This window comes from Eleutherodactylus coqui, chromosome 1 (assembly GCF_035609145.1).
Source record: "Eleutherodactylus coqui strain aEleCoq1 chromosome 1, aEleCoq1.hap1, whole genome shotgun sequence".
Classification (NCBI taxonomy): Eukaryota; Metazoa; Chordata; class Amphibia; order Anura; family Eleutherodactylidae; genus Eleutherodactylus; species Eleutherodactylus coqui.
Window position 1 is genome coordinate 215,495,029 of NC_089837.1, and position 26,032 is coordinate 215,521,060.

At 41.1% G+C, this 26,032-nt stretch overlaps 1 protein-coding gene across 1 annotated transcript in view; it reads left to right on the plus strand.

Annotated features, from left to right (window-relative positions):
• RSPO3 (R-spondin 3) overlaps positions 1 to 26,032 on the plus strand; it is a 100,449-nt gene that overhangs the window by 23,724 nt on the left and 50,693 nt on the right. Inside the window, exon 2 of the mRNA XM_066605523.1 lies at positions 24,361 to 24,552. Within this exon, the coding sequence (XP_066461620.1) occupies positions 24,361 to 24,552 (192 nt within the window). The remainder of the gene's footprint in view (positions 1 to 24,360; positions 24,553 to 26,032) is intronic.

Genomic DNA, 26,032 nt, shown 5'->3' on the forward strand with positions numbered 1-26,032 from the left:
GAGGGGAGGCAAAAAAATTGGGGGAAGAAGGGCATGAAAATGCGAAAAAGCTCCACAGCCTAGCAGAGAGAGAAAATGCAGTTCAACTTTGAAATATCTTCAACAGTAAGAATAAAGGTTATCAGTCAATGGGTACCAAATGTTAAGAAATTCACTCTCAGCCAAGCAGTGGTTTTCTATATGTGGCATGAGTATGTCCACCTATAACAGATGCCCTACTGCCAAGCTGAGTGCAAACACAACATTTGTCCCACTAGTATCAGAAGTCAATAAAGTCCGGTTGCAGAGGGGGCCATTCCCCAGAACATAGGTGTATGGGAGTTGAGGGGGTCCAGATGAGAAAGAGGATGTAGCTGGTGGGTATAATACCTCCGATGGTCAACCTATTCAAGGAAGCAGGGTGTAGCCACCTATTAGTGCCTCACAATATTCTGAGAGTCTCTTTATGGTCCCCACGTCCTTATTAGGGGGTACTTTTTTCTTTAAACTATGGGTCTTTATTAGAGATGAGCGAGCATACGCGTCCGAGCTTGATGCTCGTTCGAGTATTAGGGTGCTCGAGATGCTCGTTACTCGAGACGAGCACCACGCGGTACTCGTCTCGATTAAACAAGCACTGACCATTGAATTCAATGGAGCCGGTAATACAGCCGGCTCTATTGAAAGCAATGGGCTGCCGGCGTACGCGGGATGAATTGTCGGGAAGAGCTTAAATATATAAGCCCTTCCCTGCAATTCATCTAGAAATGTGTAAAAATAAAAAATATATATATACTCACCTGGTCCCGGCAGAACGATGTTAGCCCATTGAATTTAATGGAGCCGGCAATACAGCCGACTCCATTGAAAGCAATGGGCTGCTGGCGATCGCGGGATGAATTGTCGGGAAGGGGTTAAATATATAAGCCCTTCCCTGCAATTCATCCAGAAATGTGTAAAAATAAAAAATATATATATACTTACCGGGTCCCGGCAGACGGAGTTCAGTGCGGCAGGCTGCAGTTCTCCTGAACTGCTCTGAACAGCTGTGAGTAGTATTCAGCAGCCGGGGATTTAAAATCCCCGCCTGATGAATGAGATGGCTCTGATTGGTCACAGCCTGACCAATCAGAGGCATCCCTCACTCACACCCATTCATGAATTCATGAATGGGTGAGTGAGGGCTGCCTCTGTAGAGGATTGCTATGGTGGTGGAGAGCCTAGTTGTTGGTACGGATATTAGGACTATAGATCTTTGAAGTAGTATCAGGCATCTTGTGGGGGTATGATGATATATATTTTATCTAGTATACAATTTGTAGTTCAAGTGACAGGTCCTCCTAAATTGGGTATGAAAGTTCTTAACAGGGTTCGAGGAGCCTTCTTTTTGCATACGTCGAAGCGGATAGGTCAAGAGACAAATGGCAACCGTGTCCATGTCAAGTAATCTGTGTAGTGGAAATCCTTTTAGGTCAGAAGATTCAAAGTAAGGGCATACTAGCTGGGATCACAGCTCTTCATTGTTCTTTAGTCCCCTGGGAGATTTGAGGAGTTGTGATGGAGTTGGAGAGCCTGGGCATTGAGGCAGTTGCCGAACTTCTTCCAGGGATAAGATGGTGTGGATTTTATCTTGGAAGGCAAAATTCAGTCTAAATGGGAACCCCAACCTATATTGGATGCGCCTCTGCTGCAGGACTGCTAAGTAGGGTTTAAGGGATCTTCTTTTTGTGAGCGTCAAAGGGGCTAGGTCATGGAATAGCTGATAGCTGTGTCCTTGCATTTTCAACACTATATCCCTTGGTGGGCCTCCGGTCTTGCGGGCTCATAGTGCTCTATGAACTCTGTCCATCTCCAGCCACTCTATGGGAATGTTGAGGCATAATTCTTGAAACAGGGCCATTGTGGTGAATTCAAGGTGTTGAATTGACTCAAAGAGGCCACATATTCGCAGGTTGTCTCTACAGGCTCTATTTTTGTTGTCTTCTAATTTATTGTGCAGAGTCATAATTTCTTAATGTAGCTGTTCCACTTCCTTTTCATGAGATTCAAGAACCGTTGTTACATTAGCCATTGTATCTTCTAGTGCTGCTGTATGGTATCCAAGATCTCTGGTTTCTTTAGTGGGCTTAAACATACCGTTGACACTTGTGAAAGTTCCTTTTTCAGCATTAATTGAATTTGCGGTAAAAGGGAATTGGAGAGGGGTGATGTAGTAATTTACAAATCGTTATGACATGTAGAAGTGGAGTCCTAGATTGGTACAGGGTCTCCAATTGACGATTGGGAGGACTTGTCAGAAGTGGTTAGTATTGCCGACAATTTAGAAGAGCATTTGTCCGTTATATGAGATGGGGTATTTTTCCCTGATGTTGGCTGAGCAGGGCTCATTTTGTTATCAGAATTTCGATAGGATGGAAAGCTAGTTGGGGTCTCCTCTTGGTGATGTCCTCTGTAAGGCACCTACTGCAACTGTAACTACATGGATTTCAAATGTTTTATCATTAGAGGGGTTGCAGAAGTTCATAGTTCTCATAATAGAGAGATAATAATAATTACATTCAGCCTCCAGAGAAAGCTTCCTCTAAGGGGCTGTAAATCTCTCCTAGTGATATTCCTACATTTTATAAAATGACTGTGTATCAAAAGGTCCATTAGGTTTGGCCCATGTCAGTAAATACCTGAAAGTTTCACAGTCAGAACATTAGTAAGATCCAAGTCTTCTCTCAGTAGGGGCCCAAACTTATTCAAAATCTGAATAATGCAGGAGGCATATGCATCACAGGTACCAATGCATCAAATGTTTTTTTTTTCCTTTCAGGCTCCACCCAATTTGTGCATAATAGTTCATTCCTATTTCTTGAGTTAGTTTGATTAAAAGTTCTAATAAGATGTTTGGTGGCATAACCTCTAGCTTTAAATCTGCCAAAAAGTGTTTGACATTCTTGTTGGTACTCCACAAGGGTGGAACAGTTTCTTCTTGGGCGGCTTTTTGAAATGTTTTTTAGCAATGTACTCACTAAGGGCTCAGTCACACGGGCGCCGATCCGCCCGTGTTTCTGGGCAATAAAACAGCCGCACCGCGTGCGGACGAATCCCGCATGACCAGCTCCATTGCCAGCCATATGTTTTTTTCCGGTCGGTGCGGAGATTCGTCCACACCTGCAGTGCGGCCGTTTTATCGTCCAGAAATACGGGCGGATCGGCGCCCGTGTGACTGAGCCCTAAATTAGTAAATTTACTGTAATTGGCAAAATTTTGCATTTTCTTAAATCTCTTTGTCAAGTCTGGAGGTTAGGAGAGATAGATAGTTTATCTTATAAGCCAAAAGGTAACTGATCGTGCGTAGTGAGTTTGAAGCCAAACGTTGTTCCTAACCTTTATTGAAGTTGGTATCTTCATTATGGGAATTTGGTTTAATTTGTATTCTTAAATTTCTATATATTAGGGCTCTTTCACATGAGAATATGCTTTGTACGTTTTCTCGCTGGCGCCGTAAAATTGCGTGTAAGAACATTTTTCTGCCAGGGTAATTAGCATTTTCTCGCCCATTCACACAACTGTTGAGCGTGGTTTTTAGCTAAAAAAATATGTTGCAGCTCGTAAAACCCTTGTTTGGCTTTATTCCTCTGAATGACTTCTTATGCCTACAAAGAGGCACCGTAAGCTTTTCACAGCCTCCCCCTCCCTTTTTTCCCCCGCTCTTGTAGAAGTCTATGGGACCCGCCGGTGTATAATGGTCAAAACATAGTTCCAGAATTTTTTTTTGTCCAACGTATATGCGTCGGCTCATATTTCGGTTGCGTATGTTCCATTTTTCACGGTTCGCTGTTTTTAAGCACCGTATATTCGCATATGTGAACAGATGCATTGGAAACCAATGCCATAGATGGTCATGTATATAAGTTGCCCGTAAAAAAGCACCATTTATGCTCTTGTGTGAAAGAGACTTTACACTGGGGAACAATTTTGAACAAAATTTTTGTTGACTTCGGTTTATTTAGACTAAAACAGGTGATTTAGACTAAAACAGGCATTCTGATTTCAAAAGTGCAATTAGTTTTCTTCTACCACATAAGTTTTTTTTCTCTACAGCTTAACTTAATGCAATTATTCAAGCTTAGGTTGAGAGGAGCACCAGTGTTCTCCTATTGGCCGAGAGCAAACCTCGTTTCAGGAAGGGTGGAGGATGACTTGGCAACTGGCAACAAATTATTTATCTAGATTATTCAGTTACACATGCAACAGTGTGCTGAGGAGTTGTGTGCCGCTCCATATGATGAATCAGCAAAATTATTTTTTTTATTTACACACTTATTACCTTTCCTTCAGATCATGTCTGCATCTGCTATTTCTCCTTGTAAGTGCCTAAAGAGCCCTGATTCCTTTTGCTATATCTATGGCAGTTTCACTATTCCCAGTGAAAGGGCGAACATCAGCAGATTTGTTAAGCAAGCCTATTTTGCATATTTCAAAGTTTAACTTTGTGATTAAGATAAGGGTTGTGCCCCTCACAAGATATGCAAGCAGTGTGCCGAGAGTTTACCGATGTGGATGAAGGGAACACGTGATAAGTTGCCATTTGGTATACCTATGATTTGGCAAGAGCCAATAGATCATTCCAGTGACTGTTACTTTTTTTATAGTGAAAACATCAGGATATGCCAAGAAAAACAAGTGTAAAACAGAATATTCTAGATTACCATCAGCTATAAACCCAGTGTCTCATTCAGCTGAAATCCCAGTGCCAGTGAAATACCCTCTCTTGAAGAACATGATTATGGTGAAGAACTAAGTGACAGCAATGATGAAGATTTTGAAATTGAATATATTTCAAAAGCCTTCGTCAGTATACCACTAACGAAGGCTCTGTGCAGCCAATACGCGTCTGGTTAGATGTGTATACCTGGCAATTTTAATATGTTTAAATAAAGGAAGATTATCAATTTTACTCTGCAAGCAAGCATGGATTACACTTTTTCCTTGCATGGAATTTCTTATTGCTAAAGCCTGAACCGAGAGCAGGTGAACCCGCTTGAGCAAGAAGTGGATCGTGAAACATACATGAAGTGAACAAGCTGATAGCACAGCACACCATATTCAAGTGTTTGTTCTTTGAAATAGAAGATGACTTGGCTCATAAGGGATTTGATCAGAATGAGCTAAATGATTTCACACAAGATTTGGGTGATGGTATCAGGCTAGATGGGATGTACATATGATGGTCGACTATTGTTGGAGCATCAGGCGAGATTGTCCACCAACTGAACAATCCAGGTGCACCATGGGAGAAGACCTGCGGTCCACCGTGGGTGAAGATCCCGGCGGCCATCTTAGCAAGGTAAGTAAGAAGTCGCCGCAGCGCGGGGATTCGGGTAAGTACTATCCGTTTTTTTTTTTTACCCCTGCATCGGGTTTGTCTCGTGCCGAACGGGGGGGCTATTGAAAAAAAACAAAAACCCGTTTCGGCACGGGACAACCCCTTTAACTGCTACTACTTGTGCACAATTTGACCTGTCACAATACACCAGCAGGGTGCTGTCACATTAGACTAGCAGGAGGGTGGGGGTGTTGTCACATTACACTTGCTGAGGGTGGGGGGGTTCTGTCACATACACTTGTCGCCAGGGGTAGGGGTGCTGTCACATAGACTTCTCGCCATGGGGTGGGGATTCTTTCACATAGAATTGTCGCTGGGGGTGGAGGTTCTGTCACATGGACTTGTCGCTGTGGGGTGCTGCCACATAGACTTGTCACTGGGGGTGGGGGTTCTGTCACACAGACTTGTTGCCGGGGTTGGGGGTTCTGTTACATAGACTTGTCACCGGGGGTGGGAGTTTTGTCATATAGACTTGTCCTTGTGGGGTGCTGCCACAGGGGGGTGCTGGCATATAGACTTGTCGCCGAGGAGAGGGGGGGGGGGTTGTCACATAGACTTGGTGGCTCCTGTGTTCTCTGCATATAGGTGTCTCCTCTCAGTGTAATCCTGCCTGTGCAGGGAGGGGAGGAGGTGAGCTGTGACTATTGTGAATGGTGGATCCTGTGTTCACCTCCTCCACTCCCTATACAGGCTGGATTATATTGAGAGGAGACAACTCTCTTTCACACACATATATATATATATGAAACGCAGGATCCAACATTCAGTATAGTCATAGATTACCTCCTCCCCTCCCTGCACAGGCCAGATTACACTGAGAGGAAACAACTCTCATATGAGAGCTCAATAGAGGTGGGTGTGTTGTGGGCAGGGCTAGGACGGGAGCTGAGTAAGGCTAGAAAATCCTGCTTTTTCATGTCTCTTGCTGCTATCGGGAGCGCGCACACAGAAAGCTGCATTGAACACTAGATTACAAAGTAAGAAACTGACATTCCAGCTGATCCGCCTGCCGGTTTGAGTCTCTGTATGCTGTGTGTTACCATGCTTACTAAAAGGGAAGCAGCATTTTTATAAAAAATTTTTACCCTGCGTGGCTGGACAACCCCTTTAAGTCCCTGTGATAGTTAATTCCCTGCCATGTCAAACTGGGTATTACTTATTGATACACAAGGACAAAAGTGGTAAAAAAAAGAGGTGTACGCCAAAATGCAAAAGAAAGATTTGACCCATGAGTGATCATCTGGTTTATTAACTACTTCTATCACAATGTAATTAGCATATTTCACAGCGTTACTAAGCAACCAGGGAACGCCTCTCTGAATTCCAGTTCATCTACTGTCCATGCGCGGGACCTTATGAGCACAGACTGGAACATGCATGGCAGCCATTTTTGTTGGGGCAGCATACCGATGGAGAACAATAGAGCAGTGCACCATTGCAAAGGTTTTAATGGATTACTGAAACCACCAATGAATTTTGCGGTCTTTATGGTGAGTGGGGCATTTCCAGCTGTAAATTGACAACTATGTCTTTTATTGGCTAGCAATTTTGTCACCTTTTAATCAATCACTTGAGAAGGTTATTTAACCTCAGCGTAGCTCTGCCTCTGTGGATTATGATCTGCACCTGATGAAGCTAGTAAATGGTGAAATATGTCAGGGGGGCTATCTTATTAGTTTTAAATAGCAGATACTGTGCTTCAGTAATAGGGATATTGTATATGGTTATCTGTTATTGTTATATTGGGGCAGTAAGACCTATTGAGGGGAAGCATTATACGTACTTGTGATTTTAGCATTGGCAATTGAAATAAAGAGATATAATAAAAGTTATCTTTTAGTGGGGGGTGTAACAGGTCTATTTCGATTATAAAACCAGGCCGCTACAATGTGGACCAAGCCATCTGTTTTGACAGTGGACCTGGCAAACAGCTGATTGTCAGGGATCCTGAGCATTGGACATGCACTGATCAACTATTGGTGACCTAGGTCATATATTCTTGGAAACTTCTTTAATTTAAAAAACTGAGCTGTGGTTTCCTACGAGAGGTTAATTGGCTCCCTATGAAAGATTGCATGTTGGGGAATGAGTATTTGTATATGCTCGCCACTGACTCCTCTGCTCATCATAGCAATAAGAATTTCCAAGCAGCAGTCAGGCTAGAAAAGCGTATTACAAATGTTTGTTGTTTAAAGCGGTTTTCCAAGGAAATACTATTGATGCTGTATCCCCAGGGTAGATCATCAATAGCTAGTTGGCTGGGGTTCTGCTTGAGACCCTGACCGATCAGCTGATCTGGCACCCGCTATCAACATTGCTGCTCTGATCCCTGTGTAGTGGCCGGCCTTTGCAACTGCAAGCACAGCTGTCATTGATTTTAATGAGCCCCAGTCTGCACTTATAAGGGCCTGCCACTGCACAGGGGTCAGAGCAGTTGCTTCCATTTCATAACCCCAGTGTGTAGTATAGTGTCCCAGAGTGGTATCCTCCCTAATTGTCATACATAATTGTCTTATGTGGTTGCACTGTGCAATGCTGTCATGTCTAATTTCTGTATCTGTGTTGCACAGCTGCAGCGTCTGAAAGGTTACCTCTCTTAAAAGCATTGCCTGCCAGCTCTGTCTGCATGCTGAATGTATCTTTCTTACTGTGTCATGTGGTACAAGTGAGGTTATAAAAGTGAGTGTCTGAGAGCGGGAAGGGGTCTTCTACCGGTGTTGGAGCAGGGTTCCATCTGACCTGCTGCTCAGAGCTAACACAGAGCCATATGGGAGCATCATCAGCTTCCATGTTGGCGAAGATGGAAGAAGAGGAACGACTACCCGTAGCGTATGGGGTGTGGATGTACAGGAGTGAGTCCAATACAGAGAAAGAGACAGAACACACAACCCCCAACATCCTACTTAGTACAATCCAGGTACCCGTTTACACTACAGGCATTATTTTTCTTGTGTGACCGTCCACCAATAGGATCCCCACACAGAGGTACGTGACACTGCAGGGAATATGCGGGGTGCATTTAAGCTAAATCTTCTTCTAAGTAATTTTGTCTTGCCAAAGAGTATTTGGAGAGGATCTTGTCTTTTTACCCCCTCCGGAGTATATTTCGTGTCCAGGACCGGTGACTTATAGATAACGTGGACTGTAGGGCTGTATTGTTTTCCTGTGTATTTTTCCTCCCAACCTCTGAGCTTCTGCCTGTAACTGCTATCATGAATGTACCCATAATTGCCTATTTTGCAAAGTTAAGCTAAGTAAAGTTTTACCGGGCCTCAACCGTTCCTGAGGACCCGAGGTATGATACACTTGTCCAGTGTTTATTAATCTGCTGTGTATAAATGCCGGTGTGTGCAACGGTGGTGCACGAACTTGACAACTGCTACTCCCCTCATCCCTAGGACTACTGGCCCTATCCTCTGGAACGGTAACTCCCTCCGGTAACAGGAGTTGGAAAGTGTCACCATGACAGGTCCACATACTACACCCTCTCAACTCCAGCCGTATGTGTGGGTAGAGAGCTATTCCCTGCAGTATCCCACGCATGAGAGTTGCAGAAGTAAGGCCCCCTGCACACGGGCGGAAATTCCGCGGCGGGATTTCCCACAGAATTTCCGCCTGTGGCCGCTGCCATAGGATTGCATTAGAAAATGGAATCCTAGGCAGACGGCCGTGATTTGTCCGCGTGAAATCACACGCGTAAAACGAATCATGGAATGTTCTATTTCTGTGCGGGGATCTCACTCCCTGGCCACTGACTCCGCTCTGTGCATGCGCCGGCTGGCTGGCTGATGGCACATCAAAGGGCTGTAGCCGCGGGAGAGGTGAGTGCCGCGCTGGTCCCTGCAGGGGCTCAGGTCTGGTCCCGCTGCGAAAATTCTCACAGCGGGATCTGACGTGGCCGTCTGCAGGCGGCCTTAGTGTCTCTCACAGGACACCACAACCATTTTTTGGTGTGTCTCACAGGACGTTTACATGTAGCAGTGCTGACAATGGGCGCTTGATCAGCTGAACGTCGCTGTTCCAAGTGGCGGATCCCAGACTATCAACTCTTGATGACCTATCTTCAGGAAAGGTCATCAATAGTATTTATCTGGAAAAAGCCCTTAATATGGCACATACCTTCGCAGTCTAAGTAGAAAAAGTTATTTAGAGTGATCTAGGCATTTTCTACATATCTGCCACAATGGACAGTCTTAGCAGTGCTGCATTTATAAATGAATACGACACAAAACTTAGTAGAAAGTGTAATTAAGAGCGATCTTTACTTCTACTGGGTGAGAGTTTACATAGTACTTTCTGGGAACCGTTTGCAGCACTCATTTGTTCAAATGATGTGTTCTAAATATTTGTACTTAATCCTTTTCGCTCTATTTAAACAAAGGGTAAATATTATCTCCTAAGGGCTCACCCACACGGGCGTATTGTCACTGTGAATTACACGCTAAATGTTAAAAATCTCATTGATTTCTATTTAGCCACTGACACTGGATTTTTTTCACGTGTGTGAAAAAAAATGCAGCATAACCTGAAGGCTATGCAGATTTAACATACTCAGCAAATATGCATGTTAAGTGTATATGTGCTGTGAACTGCGTATTATGTGCATGTAACAAGCAGTGACAATATTCCCATATGAGTGAGCCCTAAGTGATAACGCTTCCTCATTTTAGTTACTGCAATGGCCATGCCTGGAGAGGATAGCTTAAAGTTCCATAGAGTAAGAAAAGAAGTTTAGTGTAAAACCTGTACTGAAGGAAGACCGTGTAGTTTGCAGTAATGCGAGCCGCACCGTGTTATTACTAGGAACAATAATTGCAGATGCCGCAGACTGTTATTCTAACTTGTGATGCTTCACGGTCTGCATGAAAAACGTGTTGGTAAATCACACAGAAAGAATGTGGACATTACCCTTTGAATCTGTTTTGTTTTTATAATAAGAGGCTTTGAATGAAATTGCAGAAAAGGCAATAAAAGCTACTATTATGATTACGTGCACCAGTAAAAAGAAAAAGTACACTCACTACTCATGCACAATTTACCAAAAGCTGCTGGAATGTTGCATAAGAAGGGAAGGCAGGATTCATGTTCTCTGGAACACATCACATCCACTCCATACTACCCGATTACTGTACATGGTTGTCAAATATTTACTAAACCATAGCCTCATCAGGATGCTGTTAATAAGCTTAATATGTTGGCTACTTATTTTATATATATACTGTATATTAGCATGTGTGTTATCGTGTGCTGTGTTGGTTTGTAACCAAAATACTGCCACTATGTGGTTGGATGACTACATGATTAGCTAAAGCATTTACATATGTGGGCCAAAAGAGGGGGACTTGACACCTAATTGTTTATACTGTAAAGGACACAGTGGCCCACCACAACCCCTCACCAGCCAGGGGTGGGGGTTGTGGGAGAAGGATGCTGCTCCACCCACTCTCCAGTGTAGCGGAGAGTGGCTCCTACTACACTCACAATCAGCACCCACATCAAACTGCTGTAAAGAAATATACAGCATGATGTGAGCGGTACCAAGCAATAGGGAGAAGGAAGCCATCTCATTTAAACTCATCCTGTTGCATTCAGAAGCCACAGTGAAGCGCTGTACAAAAATGTACAGTGTGATGTGGGTGGTAGCAGGTTGGTGGGGGTCAGTGCTCATCGGCTTCTGTGTCCAGTGGTTCCTGCTGAATTTAGCACCCACATCGAAGCACTGCACAGAATGTGATATGGGCACTAGCAAACACAAGGGGGTACGTGGTTAGAGGATGCTGTGCCAAGAGGTTCAGGATCTGAAACAGACCACCTATGGGCTGCGAGTGCACTGTAAATGGCTGCATACCACTCCCACACAGACATCACAGTGTTATTTTTTTTTTTAAAATTCCAAGCTGTGTTCAGAACAGAGATGCGTATGAAAATGCTGCCCATACACAATATACTGTCATGCACAATAACGGACATGAAAGTGTTTACAGACTGTATACAGTACATTGAACCTTGGCAACCAGCCAGGACAAGCCAAACGCTTTTAAAACATACAGTTTTGGTTTTAGTGAATATTAAAAAAAAGTGAAATAATATTGAAATGGTGGAAATAGGATTTTTTTGCATTCAGGCAATTAGAGTTAGAATTCATGTTATTTACCTTAACAACTTTGGATCCCTAAGATTTTATACTGCATATGAGGACGCTGGTCCATAGGTCAAACATTGGTGGACTGTGTACACATCTCCCTCATACTGATCTGAGAACAATAGAGCCAGAATGGATGACAACTCAATTAGAGGGGTATTTTGGTATCAGTATTTATGCAACTTTATAATATGTTGGGGGAAATTTACTAAGACTGTCTTTTCCAATGTCAATATGCGTATAATTTCCCCCAGTACATGATGCACCTAATACATGAAGAGGCGACTATACAGAAATGCACGCCAGGTCTGAACTGGTGTGCATTTCTGGCATAATTTGTGCCAGCTTCTGGCGTAAATTATACATAAATCTGTAGATCTGGGCAGCCATGCCCCCTCCAGAAAACCCCGCCCATTTTTTTGTGAAAATAGCTGGGCTACAGCAGAAAGCTAAAAATCCAGAAATTTTTGTACAATTTGGACTTGGGAAAAAAAATTGCTACTTTTTTACTCCAGCATTTAGCTGTAAAAGCTTTCTTAAATGTCCTTGATTGTGTATTAATTTCTGCTGTTCTTCAAGATCCCTGCTTGTAACTAGTGAATGGGAACCTTCATTAATGCCAGAGAATGAATTGTCTCGTGACCTTCTTAGATGGAAAGATTATCGTTTAAATAAAACGTTAAACAAGTGAAAGTGAACGATTGGATTTTGCAACAAATGTTTAAAAAAAAGGTCTCATTTTTAAGTTATTTAACCCCTTAGTGACCAAGCTTTTTTTTATTTAAGAAATTGGAACTCCTTTATTTATCCATCGACGTCGCTGTATGAGGGCTTGATTTTTGCCGGACAAGTTGTATTTTTCAATGGTACTATTTAATGTACAATATAATGTACTGAAAAACTTTTAAAAAGTTCTAAGTGCAGTAAAATGAAAAAAAAACGGCCCACAAACTGCAACAAAAATGACATAACTTTATTCTATGGGTCATTGCGATTACTACGATACCAAATTTATATTTTCTTTTTTTTTTTTTTTTTTGCTGTACTAACTTTAATTTTTTTTCAAATAAATTAAATTTTTTTAAAATTATTTTCTGCTGCCATCTTCTGCACGCAATAACTTTATTTTTCCATCCACATAGTTGTGCAAGGACTCATGTCTTGCGGGACGTCCTGTAGATTGTGTTAGTACCATCTTGGAATACATACGACTTTTTGATCGCTTTTTATTGCATTTTTTTCTTGGAGACAGAATGGTCAAAAAAAGCGCATTTCTTGCGCTCTTCATTTTTTTTTCATTCACCGTGTGGGGTAAATAATACAGTACTTTGATAGATCGGACTCTTAGGGATGCAGCGATACCAAACATGTATTTTTGTTTAATGATTTTGATTCTTTTATTTAGTCTAACCAATGGCCTGTAAAAACACAGTTCATTAATTACCACTTACTGGTGGATGATCCGCAGTTTTTACGCCACGTGGAAACACCCTATATGTTACATACACCTACCCTTATAGTGTTCAGTCAGCACGCAGTGTGTAACAGTGATTGCAAAATAGTTGCACAATCATTTTTGTTATTCGTCTTATTAAGGTTAGTGACGAGCCAACTGGATTAATTGTATAGGCAGATTTCCAAAAAATACAATGCAATGGCAATTGGATTACATTATTCCCCATAATTGAAAAACCTAATGTGGCAGAAAAAAAAACAGATATCATATTTGAATTCAGCGCACTAAAGTTACTGTAAGCCGCCTATCTGCTTATCTGTTACAAAAATTGTGTTGCACGGTGTTATCATTCAGTCTAAATGCACGTTAATGACCAAATGACAAACAGTAAGTGTTCATTTTTCGTTCGTCGTTCATTTTATGCTGGCATAAAAATCATTATTGGCTCATTCCATTATCATTCAGTCATTCTCATTCACCTATACAGTGAATAGGAATGAATAAACAATTTATCGAACAAACAATTTGCATGTGCGCTGACATCACCGCTAAGGTCGTTAGCCCTCGCGCAAAGTGTTTGGACTGAAAAACTTCTCGCTGGATCACTGGGTTCTTGCTTAATGCTTCCCCTTCTATATTAAGAGCCAAGCAGGTAGCGTTTACACATAACAAGAAGCCAGGGATAGTGTAAGTCAAAGGGCTTTTGGAGCACTGTTAATTCACAGACAGATACATTTCTTACAAGCTGCAATATTTGGTAATCCAAATATCACTTGTATTCATGAATTTAGTCTACTGCATTCATGAATTTATTCTTGTTACGTGCTAACAGGAACCTGGTACAAGGGCAGCCAGAATTTATGTAAAAACTTGCTAACACAGGTGGCTAGATGCAGGATGAACAGAAAACTGAGGTAATGGACAGAGCAGGGCATTTAGAATTCCTCAGACTGAACCCCCCTTACAGCGGAGCACTCGTTCTGAAAAGGACGACTCCACTTTCTTGCACGAGGACAGGACGGGGGTCCGAAGGGAACCAGAGTGCCGGTAACCACGGAAAAAGACAGAGACAGACAATAACTGAAAGACACTAACAGTTGAATACCAGACAAACAACAGATGCAAAACAGGGAACAAACCCGAACCCAGGCGCCAGACACATAGAAGCTCTGAGCAGGCTGACTGCACAGGGAACACTGAAAATCATTGGCAACTCCCAGCAAGGAAGACCTGGATTATATAGGGAAGAGGGAGATGCTGATTGGTAGACAGAACTGTTGTTGCAAGACTAATTAACCTGGACTACTAAGCACAGGGGATGTTGACACTAAATAGTCAGGATAGAACCCACAGAAACAAAGGTGTGCTGGCAGAGACTTGACCATGTGCTGACTGTGACATGACAATTCTACTTGAGGACAAGGCAACACACTAATGTAACCACTTTTGCTTTGTTCTTGTAAGTTGCACTGTTCAGACACAATCCTCTGCTTCTGTGTCTAGCAGGCATGGGCATTGTCCAGCTCTCCCATTTCACTGAACTTTCATTTATTCTCTTCCAGCACTCCTAGGTTAATTGCTTCTGAGCCTCCTGCTCAGCTGATGCACCTTTTCTAACCACCGTCCTATATAGCTGCCCTGGGCCTTTCAGTAGCTGCTATAGTGTTGTTGTGAGATTCGTTCCCATTACTTCATGTTTAGCCGCTGATCAAGCAGTTACCTTGCTACCTTGCTTTCTGCTCGTGTTCTGTATCCTCCATTCATGTATCCTGCTGTCTGTCTTCCTTGTGAGTTTGATTTTCTGTTTATCCTTGTTAGCCTGTACCTCCTTTGTACCTGTACTCCCCGATATTGTTCTGTCTTTTGTTTTATAGGTGTTCTGTCCTCTTAGGGTCAGTCAGCTCCTAGAAGAAGACCGTGGGGTCGTCCCTATCGGGACAGCAGCCCCGCTTATAGGCAGTGGTCTTCCTCTCCTGGTTATCAGCTCAGGGCAAGATACTTTCCCTAGTTTCCATCTGCATATGGGGTTTGTACATCTGGTATCTTACTTCCCATGCTGGGGTCGGCTGTCAACCGTACTGGATTGGATCATCACCTACCCGGTAGGTTGACACAGTGGTTCCACATCCACAGTCATTACAGTTCTCCTACTTTCTTATTGAATATAAGGTTTAACTTCTACATTTAAGTTGCTTCACATGGTGGAATGCTTAATCTGTACATATGTGGATATTCGCGAGAAACGAATGACCCTACGGTAATGTTATATGGACTTTGGTAGGTAATAACGTGTGTTTTGTCCTGGTATCCTTGTCAGCACATTCTTATTGCTCCTTTTCACTGTAAGTGCTGAACATAATAGATAATGTGTGGCAGCTCAAGGCCTGAAGGGAACATTAAAGTTAGTAGTCAAATATGTACTTAGTAAAACGATTTTCATCTCATAGGCCATCATCATCAACCTCAGGACATTCTGTTTCATACAGTCAATATTTTACAGATGTGTGAAAGCAATCACAGCTGTCTGACTAATGGATGTTTGTAAGTGATCTAAAGGAACACTGCATCGGAATTGAATTAAACTAAATTTAAAAATGACCTTTACTTTACAATTTCTTTTCTAATTGAACTACTAATAAAAAGTATACTTCATCAGAGAGAATTTCCTTTAAAAATGAGGTACTCCCTACCACGAGTCATGTGCTTCAACTGTCCAGACCAATGAGTCTCCACCTGACATAGAGGGGTACCCAAAAGAAACAGAAATCCTTTTATTAAAAAAAATCTTTTTATTTGTATATTTTGCAACTTTAGTCTTCTTCAAGGTACTCTCCATTTCATACAACACATTTGTCCAAACATTTTTTTCCATTTTTTTTTTGTTATTGATATCTTCTAACTTTTATGTTGTTTATTGTTTTACCTCTGCAACATCAGCAAAATGTTTTCCTTTGAGGTCTTTTTTAACGTGAGTAAGGCCGCCTGCACACGGGCGGAAATCCCGCGGCGGGATTTCCGCCGCTCAAAGCCTGCATAGGATTGCGTTAACAAACACAATCCTATGCAGACGGCCGCGGTTTGGCCGCGTGAAATATCGCACGCCAAACAAACCGCGGCATGTCCTATTTCTATGCGGGGCTCGCATAAACGTCACTCACCCGGCAACTGGCTCCAGTCTGCGCATGCGCCGGCTTCCCAGCAGCCGGAACATGAAAGAGTCGGGGCCACCGGGCACGGGTGAGTACGCGCTCGTCCCTGTAGGCGCTCGGGTCGGATCCTGCGGCGAGAATCCTCGCCGCCGGATCTGACCCGCTCGTCTGCAGACGGCCTAAGGCCCAATGTCCATGGGCGAATTTGATTTGCAGAATCTGTGCGGGGCACCTGTGCGGGGAATCTGCAAATCTAGCCGCCCATAGGGATGCATCAGGATCCGCAAAACAATTTAAAGCACGGGGATGTGATTTTTTTTTTCCCCAGCGTGTGGGAAAAAAGAAGTGCATTACAAGATCCGGCCGTGAGCAGAGAAGACCTGCACCTGCTCTGGACAAGAAAACGTTTTTTGGGCCTCATACCTGCAGGCACGGATTGAAACCGCTGCAGGATTCCACACTTGGAAACCATCCGTGCCTGTGGACATCTGGCAGTTTTAGATTGACTGACTATTTAATGTATGGGTCGTTTCAGTTGGAAACATGAACTGCTAAAATGACAAGGGCTGTCAGTATAAGGGCCCTATTACATGGGATGACCTGCTGGGCGCAGATGCTGAACAGGTTGTCCCTGCGATAATCACTCCTGTGCTCTTAAACAGGAATGAGTATTGCTCAGTGAATGGAGGAAGAGTGGACTAGGAATCAGTTATCATTCACTCGCTGCACATGTTACTAACCAATTATTGGGAATGACTGTTCAGGCAATTATCACCATGTGTAAAAGGTACTTACAGTAGATGGTGGGAAAAAGAAGGATTAGGCATGTGGATTGAAACATGCCAGATCCTTTTTTGCAGCAAGAGATAAAATGCTGCTGAGTAAGCATGTCTATGACAGAGTCAGAAGAAATAGCTGTTGGTCAAGCAAGAGTTCAGCATACAGTATCTTATATGTAAGGGCAGATATAGATGAGTTTGACTTGTACTAATCATACTAGATTGCAACTAGTAATGTATTAAAAGAGTTTTAAGGGTTTAACCCCTTAAGGACATGGCCTATTTTGGGCTTAAGGACGCAACGATTTTTGGCGGATTTTCATCTCCATTTTTCAAATTAATTTAAATTGTAACAATTCTGACTGTATACATTTAAACAGTAACAGTAGAAATAATTCCTGTGGTCAAACATTCTAACAGTAATAAACTGTCTTTCGTGTTCCATCTGCATTAAGCAACATGTATATCAACATCCGTAACAGGTATATCCATAATCTAATCTGAATATACCAGCATGTGGTTGGATGACCACATAACACACTTTGGCATTTATATATGTGGGTTATTAGAGGGGGACTTGACACCTAATTGCTTAGACTGTAGAGGACACTGTGGTCTGCACTCACTAGCCATGGCGTGGGGGTTGAGGAAGAATGATGCCAAGCCACTCACTCATCAGTTTAGCAGAGAGCGACTCCTGCTACATTCACAGTCTGCACCCACACAGAAGTCCTATACAGGAATGTACAGTGTGATGTGGGTGGTATCAAGCATGGGGTTAGTGAGGAGGAAACAGTCTCATCCAAACTCAATCCACTGTGCCCTGTACTCAGCAGTGTAGCGGAGACCAGCTGCCACTACACAAACCTGTACATTTGGCTCAGCTGCTTCTCCGTCACCAACCTGTGGCCATCTACTCCTGCTGCATGATGCCTTTACATTACAACTATTATTCCTAATTCCACTAAGTAATTTTTGTGAGCATGAATATTTATATATATGAATTTCAGTCATTGTTTGGAGCAAGAACTTTGCCCTTAAGTGGATGCATTTTCTATTACAGTCACCGTTCTGGGATATTATATGTACTAGTATCTATATATCTGTCTACATGTCCATAGCAGTAATAATGGGAGATTTTGACAGTCTGTTGCTGGTAGACAAAATATTGAACAATGAATGGTTAGTTTTCCAGTAGAGTATTTGTATATGGATGTATTACAGAAGAAATTGCATTTGTACTGCATCAATATTTCACCAGAATTTGATCAGCCTTTGTTTCTGTATTTGCTTTCATTGGTTTTGTTTTCTATTGGGCAAATATGGATTCATTTTTTTTGCCCTATAGAAAATAATACCAATTAATGTAAATACAGATCAAATACTGATGAAATACGTAAAAAGTAGTGCATGCTGAATTTTTAAAATATGCCCAAGTAAATAGATTCATAGACTTTCATTAGCTCTGTATTACGGTCCACAAATATAGAAGACACATGGATTAAAAATACACTTGTCTGAAAGTGACCTAAAGAGTATTATATATAGGTAATACAATAATATTAGTAACAATAATGATGTAGGGATTATCACTGAGATCTAAATCACTATAAGGCCTTAGTCAGACGGGCGTTTTTTCGCGCGATTTGCGCATGCGCATGTGTCCGGCGATTTTTAAAAACCATTGCTTTGCAATGGTATCGGACACATGAGCGCTTTTTATGCGCTCGTCCGATAAATTATAGAACATAAATCGCAGATTGCACCTATCTGCGATTCCTGTTCTCTTCTCTATATGCGCTCAACGGGGCCAGCGGCAGCAGCGCCGACCCCATTGAGAACATATAGAAGACAAATCATTCTTCTCTGCCACAGCTGTAACAGCTGTGGCAGAGAAGAACGATGTTTGCCCATTGAATGCAATAAAGCCGGCAATACAGCCGGCTCCATTGAAAGCAATGGGCTGCCGGCGTGCGCGGGATGAATTGTCGGCAAGGGCTTAAATATATAAGCCCTTCCCTGCAATTCATCCAGAAAAGTGTTAAAATAAAAATATATATATATACTCACCTGCTCCCGGCAGCCGGAGTTCCGCGCGGCCGGCCTGCAGTGGGTGTGAAGGGGGTGTGAGTCAGACCTGCCCCCTGATTGGCTCAGCGCTGAGCCAATCAGAGGCAGGTCTGACTCACACCCATTCATGAATTCATGAATGGGTGTGAGTCAGACCTGCCCCCTGATTGGCTCAGCGCTGAGCCAATCAGGGGGCAGGTCTGACTCACACCCCCTTCACACCCACTGGAGGCCGGCCCGCACCGAACTCCGGCTGCCGGGAGCAGGTGAGTATATATATATTTTTTATTTTAACACTTTTCTGGATGAATTGCAGGGAAGGGCTTATATATTTAAGCCCTTCCCGACAATTCATCCCACACTCGCCCGCAGCGCATTGCTTTCAATGGAGCCGGCTGTATTGCCAGATCCATTGAATGCAATGCGCTGGACAGCTCCGGCCCATTTCTAATGAAACGCGGCTAGAAGCAGATTTTTGGGCGATTTTCGGGCACCGGTCACGCGATTTGCGGATGCGCATCCGTCATGTGATCCGCAAATCGCGTGAAAAAACGCCCGTCTGACTAAGGCCTTAGCTTTGCTGAAACAGTTGTGGACAACATTATTGGCACACCTGAATACTGAGTACACCATGTAAAATATATGCTGGAATAAAGTGATGAGTGGAACTGCGTGGATATGTACATTGAGAAAAGTATAAAACACAAAAATAGCAAAACAAATACTCTGCAGGAAAGAAGATACATAAATGAAAACAATGCCAGGACACAATTAACGTCTCAAAGGACAAAAACAGAATAACCTATGGTGAATGAGAAATTAGACTCTCCCCACTTTCTTAGTGCTCACTTGACCTTGATTAGCTTATGAATTATGGCTTATACTATATATAAATTGTGGCAATACTAAAGACAAGAGAGATATCTGGCAGACCAGAAATGCTAATATCACCAAGCACACGCAATCTAAAGATTGCATGTGCTTGGTGATAATAGACTATCTCCAAAAACCTTACCTTTCCTATTTACAAGACTATCTCCAAAAACCTTACCACTCCAGCTTTAACAGATCAAAATGTTATAAAGATGTTTGCTACGCATGGAACAGTCAAGAACCTTCCAAGACCTGGTGGAAAGCAGAAAATTGATGAGAGTGGGCTCCAAATGTTGGTTCAAATTGTGACAAAGAAACCACATACAACATACAAAGAACTTCAGACTGAGCTGGAGTCATCTAGATTGATGGTTTCAACCAATGCTGAACAACCCAGAGCGTAGGCTAAGGAGGACCTTCTTGCTTGAAGAAAGAGTATAAAAAAAGCAACTTTACTTTACTAAAAATTACATAGACAAACCACAATTGTTTTGGTAAAATGTTCTATAGATAAATTAAACCAAACTCTAGCGCATTGACAATGCATACCAGTATTCTGCTTAAATACAACAAAGTGAAGCCTATACAAAAAGTGCACCCTACTTACAGTCAAACATGGGGGAGGATCCATAATAGCCTTGAATGTGGTTCAGAATAAACAAATGGGCTGTTTCAAACTGGCCAGCAATTTGTCCTCATCTCAATCTAATTGAAATTTTTGGAGGGAGCTGAAATCTGCCATTGGAAAAATAAAGACCTGCAAACATTCAAGAGCTTGAAAGAATTGCAGTTGAAGAGTGGAAAAATTATCAGCAGAGAGGGGCGAGAAGTTCACAGATGGCTGCAAAAACATTTGGAGGCTGCCATTTTTGAAAAATGGTTGTGCAACCAAGTATTAGGGAAGGTGCTGTAATCCCATCCACAAAGAAGAGCAGTGTCAGCATAAATGGGTGCAGAATAGTATACAACTTTATTCTTCCATGCCAAAGATAAACAGCTATGTTTCAAACCCGTCTGTCTTTGTCAAGCTTGACAAACACCCTTAGGGTTGAAACAAAGCTGTTTATCTTTGGCATGGAAGAATAAAGTCATGTACTATTCTGCACCCATTTATTCTACCACTCCTCTTCTTTTGGGATCTGTTCTGGGAACGGTGATTCAAGTTCCTTGGTGTCTATTGCATGACCTCAGTCCCACCCGATTTGGGTACAGTTATGTGCTGCTGGTAAGTCTTTTTTCCTAATACTTCATTTAATCCTGTCCATGTCAATATACAATGATTAATCCTTAAAAATTTTTTTTAGAAAATACTTCATGTACCATGGCTATTAAAATATGCTAATGATACAAATTTGATGCATTTCCACTTATTTCTGAAAATATTGGCTTTTGTATACTAAGGATGCCAACAATGTTGACCACAGCTGTATATTACGTTGGTCACATTAACACACAAATATCTGTCAATACCCAATAACAAATATTCACAACTGTACGTCAAACAGAGGGAATTAATATGACCAGACACACACTATATCAATGATATATTACAACAACATTTATAGATAATTTCTGTACCATGAGTGTACAAAAAATACAATATAAGAGATATACCTAAAGAAAGAGGCATCTGCTCTGGGGCAGAGTAACTGAAGAGTCCTTGCTCCACAATCAGAAGAGGGAGATTTGTAATAAATATCATAGACATCTGCTGAATTTGAGCTGTCAAGCTCCATAGCAAATGCAACACCAAGCTATAGTGGCTCTATGCTTCAATGTGTAACTTTAGTGGCTCATTAGCACTTTAGTGTGGTAAATGTTTCCTGCTATCACACCTAACCCCTTTAAGCCGCCCATACATGTGTCCAAAGCAAAGTTATTAATATTTTGTATGTGTTGCAAAAAACTCTGGGCTCTAATATATGAGATTGTACAGTACATAACCAACATTTAATGTATATACTGTAAGTTCAGTATATTGTGTCTCTATTAAGCTTTCTAAATATACAAGGCATTTTTATTACTGATCAAAAATGTAAAAAAAAGTTTAAAATAAATTGGATTATCTATTTTAAAAATATAACATTCCCAGCCTTCTATCTCAACAGAAAATTACCTATTGTTTAAATCAAATTTCAATACCAAACATATTTTTTTTTAAATTTGGGGTATTTTTTATTTTCCATGTATTGTGTAAATTAAAAAAAAAATCCTAATATATTCCTATTTTAACACTGACCACTAAGTCTTATAGGTGGATACTTCCTTTTCTTTTTTAGAAAACTGTTCAGCAGTCATTTTATTATTATAACAGGCAGGAATACACTGAAAAGTAACACCTATATTTAGATAATACAGGATCCATAATTGAAAATAGAAGATGGATGCAGCTTATGTACTTCCCCTACTTATACAATGATTTCTGCATAGGACATGGAGCATTTTGAGCATGCTTAGAAGTCAACGAACATCTATTGTTTTCCAAGGGCCATGTGGCTGCCTTATAGAACAGAAAATCTCAGCCTATTAGACATAGTGGCCAGAGTGACAGCTACAAGATATTAGGAATTGTTTATATCTAGTGACAGCTACATTTTTAAAGAGCAACCAAAATGTAAAAAAAATATGTTTAACATAACAATGTAAATAATACGTCATTTTTTGATCCCCCTTACAAGTTACACAAGTGGTAACCTTTTTCACTCGATTTCAGCATGTGACAATGCTAAATTCAGAAGCAATCTTATTCCAATCTGTTATCATTCTAGTGTCATCAATTACTTCTGCATGGAATATGTTGAGAATTTGAATAATGCACAGTGACACTTTTAACACAGTTTTCTTTTTCGCTCTAATGACAAAGTTTTTTAGAAAGACCCTATTGCAATTTGCTTGTAACTACAAGTTTTTTAAGCTGAATGTGAACTTAGTGGTTTACATTCCTTAGTAGATCACATTCTGTATATGTTAGAATTTTGGGATAGATAGATAGATAGATAGATAGATAGATAGATAGATAGATAGATAGATAGATAGATAGATAGATAGGTTTTATCAAAATAATTTCATTTGAGCACTGTAATATTTTACCTTATCAAAGGTAACACAATGCATTGTGAAATAGTGAATCTAGTGCCAGGTGACAAATTCAATTTTAACAGACTAACAAATTTAGCCCAGTTTTGTTACAGTGAATATAATAGAAAAAAAATAATTTGCAGGACTCTATCACATGTTGGCCTATGTAGCTGTGTGCATGAACCAATATGTTGTTACTCTCTGTCACTAAAGTTTCATTTACTCATGCTAGAGACACTTCATATACTACTGTATGCAATGCAGTGGAACACTTACCATTTGAATCCTTGAGAAAAAAAAAACACTTGTCTATGAAATCTGAAGCACAAGAAGGTACATTATAGGACCATAGTTTTCATAGGTGACTGACTAGTACCAGTGTTTCTGGTGGTTCAATGCACCACTTAGTAATATAATATTTATGAACTTCAGCAGCTCACTGAGAAGACATGTTGGCTCATTGCTTTTGCATATGAGCTGCACATGATTTACGAATTTCAGCAGCTGGCTGAGGAGACATGTTGGCATGTTGCTTTTGCATATGAGCTGCATGGGACTTACAAACTTCAGCTGCTTGCTGAGGAAACATGTTTGCTTTTTGCTTTCGCATATAATCTGCATGTGATTGACGAACTTCAACTGCTCGCTGAGAACACATGTTGGCTCATTGCTTTCGCATATCAGCTACACAAGATTTACGAACTTCAGCTGCTCTCTCAGGTGAAATCGTGGCTTGTTGCTGTATCATGTAAGCTGCATTAGCTTCACGGTAGCATTGAACCTTCTATAGTGACATGTTTGCACGACAGCGACGGTTTGTTTTAACACAAAACAATGGTTCACGATTAGATGAAGCCTAGACTGGTGTTGGCAACATTAGCACTTAAGATGACATGATATCACGTTGAGTAGACTGTAAAGATAGTGGTGAAGGACTATGCTTCAATGTTGTTGGTCCATATGCACCGCCAGTTATGTATGTGTACATTTGTGAGGTGTCATTTATTGGAGTCTCCACACCAGTGTGCAGCTGTCTCACAACGAGCTACAAAATGCCAGACTGAGTACTGCTGTATCCATAGCAACAAAGGCCATGGGGGTTTGTGGGGATGTAGTCCGCCCGTAATCCCTCATTCAGTGCCCAGGGATGAAGAAGCTGTGATGACGTCAGTCATGTGATCAGAGGTGGAGCTTAGAGCCCCAGTGACTGATAACATGATGGTGACATCATCACATGCAACTCACACAGTCACTCATCACTTACAGACAGGTGATCGTTAGTATTTTGATTACCAATCGCAAAAACCCAAATTCATAATACAACCAGGATAAGGTTAATATGGTCAAATTATGCTTTTTAAATTATGTTTTTCTTTTCTTAATGTGAATAATTATATTCCTAAAAGTAAATGGTTACTAAAAATATATTCTTTTTTCATATATTTTGCTTTCCTCAGTGCATCCCAATGTCAGCCAGAATTGCGCAGGTGGATGTGCTACGTGCTCTGATTATAATGGCTGTATGACATGTAAGCCAAGACTGTTTTTCGCTCTAGTGAGGAACGGTATGAAGCAAGTTGGGGTTTGTCTTCCTTCATGTCCAAATGGCTACTATGGGATACGTTCCCCAGGAATTAGTGAGTGTAAAAGTAAGTACAATGCAAATACCGGTAATTCTGTTTTCAGTCAAATACTATAGCATGTCTATGCATTGTATTATTACACCTAAATGTGTTTTTAGCTGCTTTATTTCATAACCATAGGAACCTGCCTTTAACCATGTGCAAATGTAGTGGTGTAGAATAATTAAGTTCCTTCAGTGTTTATTGCTTTACCAATTCTAAAATCTAACAATTTATAGAAATTGATACAAACATATATGAAGCTGAATTTCTCTGAAAATATAGTACAGTGCAAAAGCTTTAGGCAGGTTTGGAAAAAATGGTACGTTTTCAAAAATTTTACATGAATGAACCAATCAATATTTGGTGTGATCACCCTTTGCTTTCAAAACAGCATCAGTTCTTCCACATACACTTGCACACAGTTTTTCAATGAATTTAACAGGGAGGTTTTTTCAAAACATCTTGGAGAACTAACCACAGATCTTCCGTGGATGTAGGCTTGATCAAATCCTTCTGTCTCTTTATGTAATCCCAGACAGACTTGATGATAGTTCTATAGAGCCCATATTATCACTTCCAGGACTTCTTCTTTATGCTGAAGATAGTTGTTAATAACATTGGCTGTATGGGGCGGTTGTCCTGCTGAAGAATAAATTTGGAGTCAATCAGATGCCTTCTATTTTTGAAAATAAAAATTCCCTTCCATTTTTTTCCCTTATCTCTTGCCTAAATCTTTTAAACAGTACTGAATCCTATATTTTGAATTCATCTTTTCTCCTTTACTACACCACCTATAAATTGGAATTTCGCTATAAGAAAAAGTATTTGTGAAATAATTTTTGATGATCTTCTAAAACCAGTTGCTTGAAACAATTGAGTGAGTTTTACCCTATTTTGGAATTCAAAAAGCTAGCCAATATATAGTGCTTTCATTTCACCATGGTCTTATATGTCACTATCCAACAGCTTTATACACTAAATATTGAGACAGAGTGGGCTGTAGTCGGGCAACTTCTAAAATACCTCTGAAAAGCACTATAGTGAGACACTCCGCAGCCTAAAGTGGCAGCTCCCAGGCAACAACAGATGATTGAAAACAGTAAAAAGAGATAATATAGACTAAATAATCAGTGTAATCAGTCAATAATGCTCATGGGAAATTTGGCCCATTGCCTCTTATATTAAATATAGCAAGTTTTCTATTCACGTGCACAGTTATGTTGCAGCAATCATTTGGGTGATTGGTCATATAAACCATTTTTTACAATTGTCAGCAGAATATTGAGGTATATATAAGGCAATGTTCCACTGGGAAACAACCATTTTCACGCATGCATAAAAGAATAATGACCAGAATGAACATTCAGGCTAGGACTACATAGCGACTTTTGACTGCAACTTGTTGGATTTTTGGTGACCTGCAGCTCACACCATGACCCTACTGTCTTCGATGAAAGTGTGAGCTCACAGGGCTACACAGCAGTCTTTGGTTGTTATGTAGTGC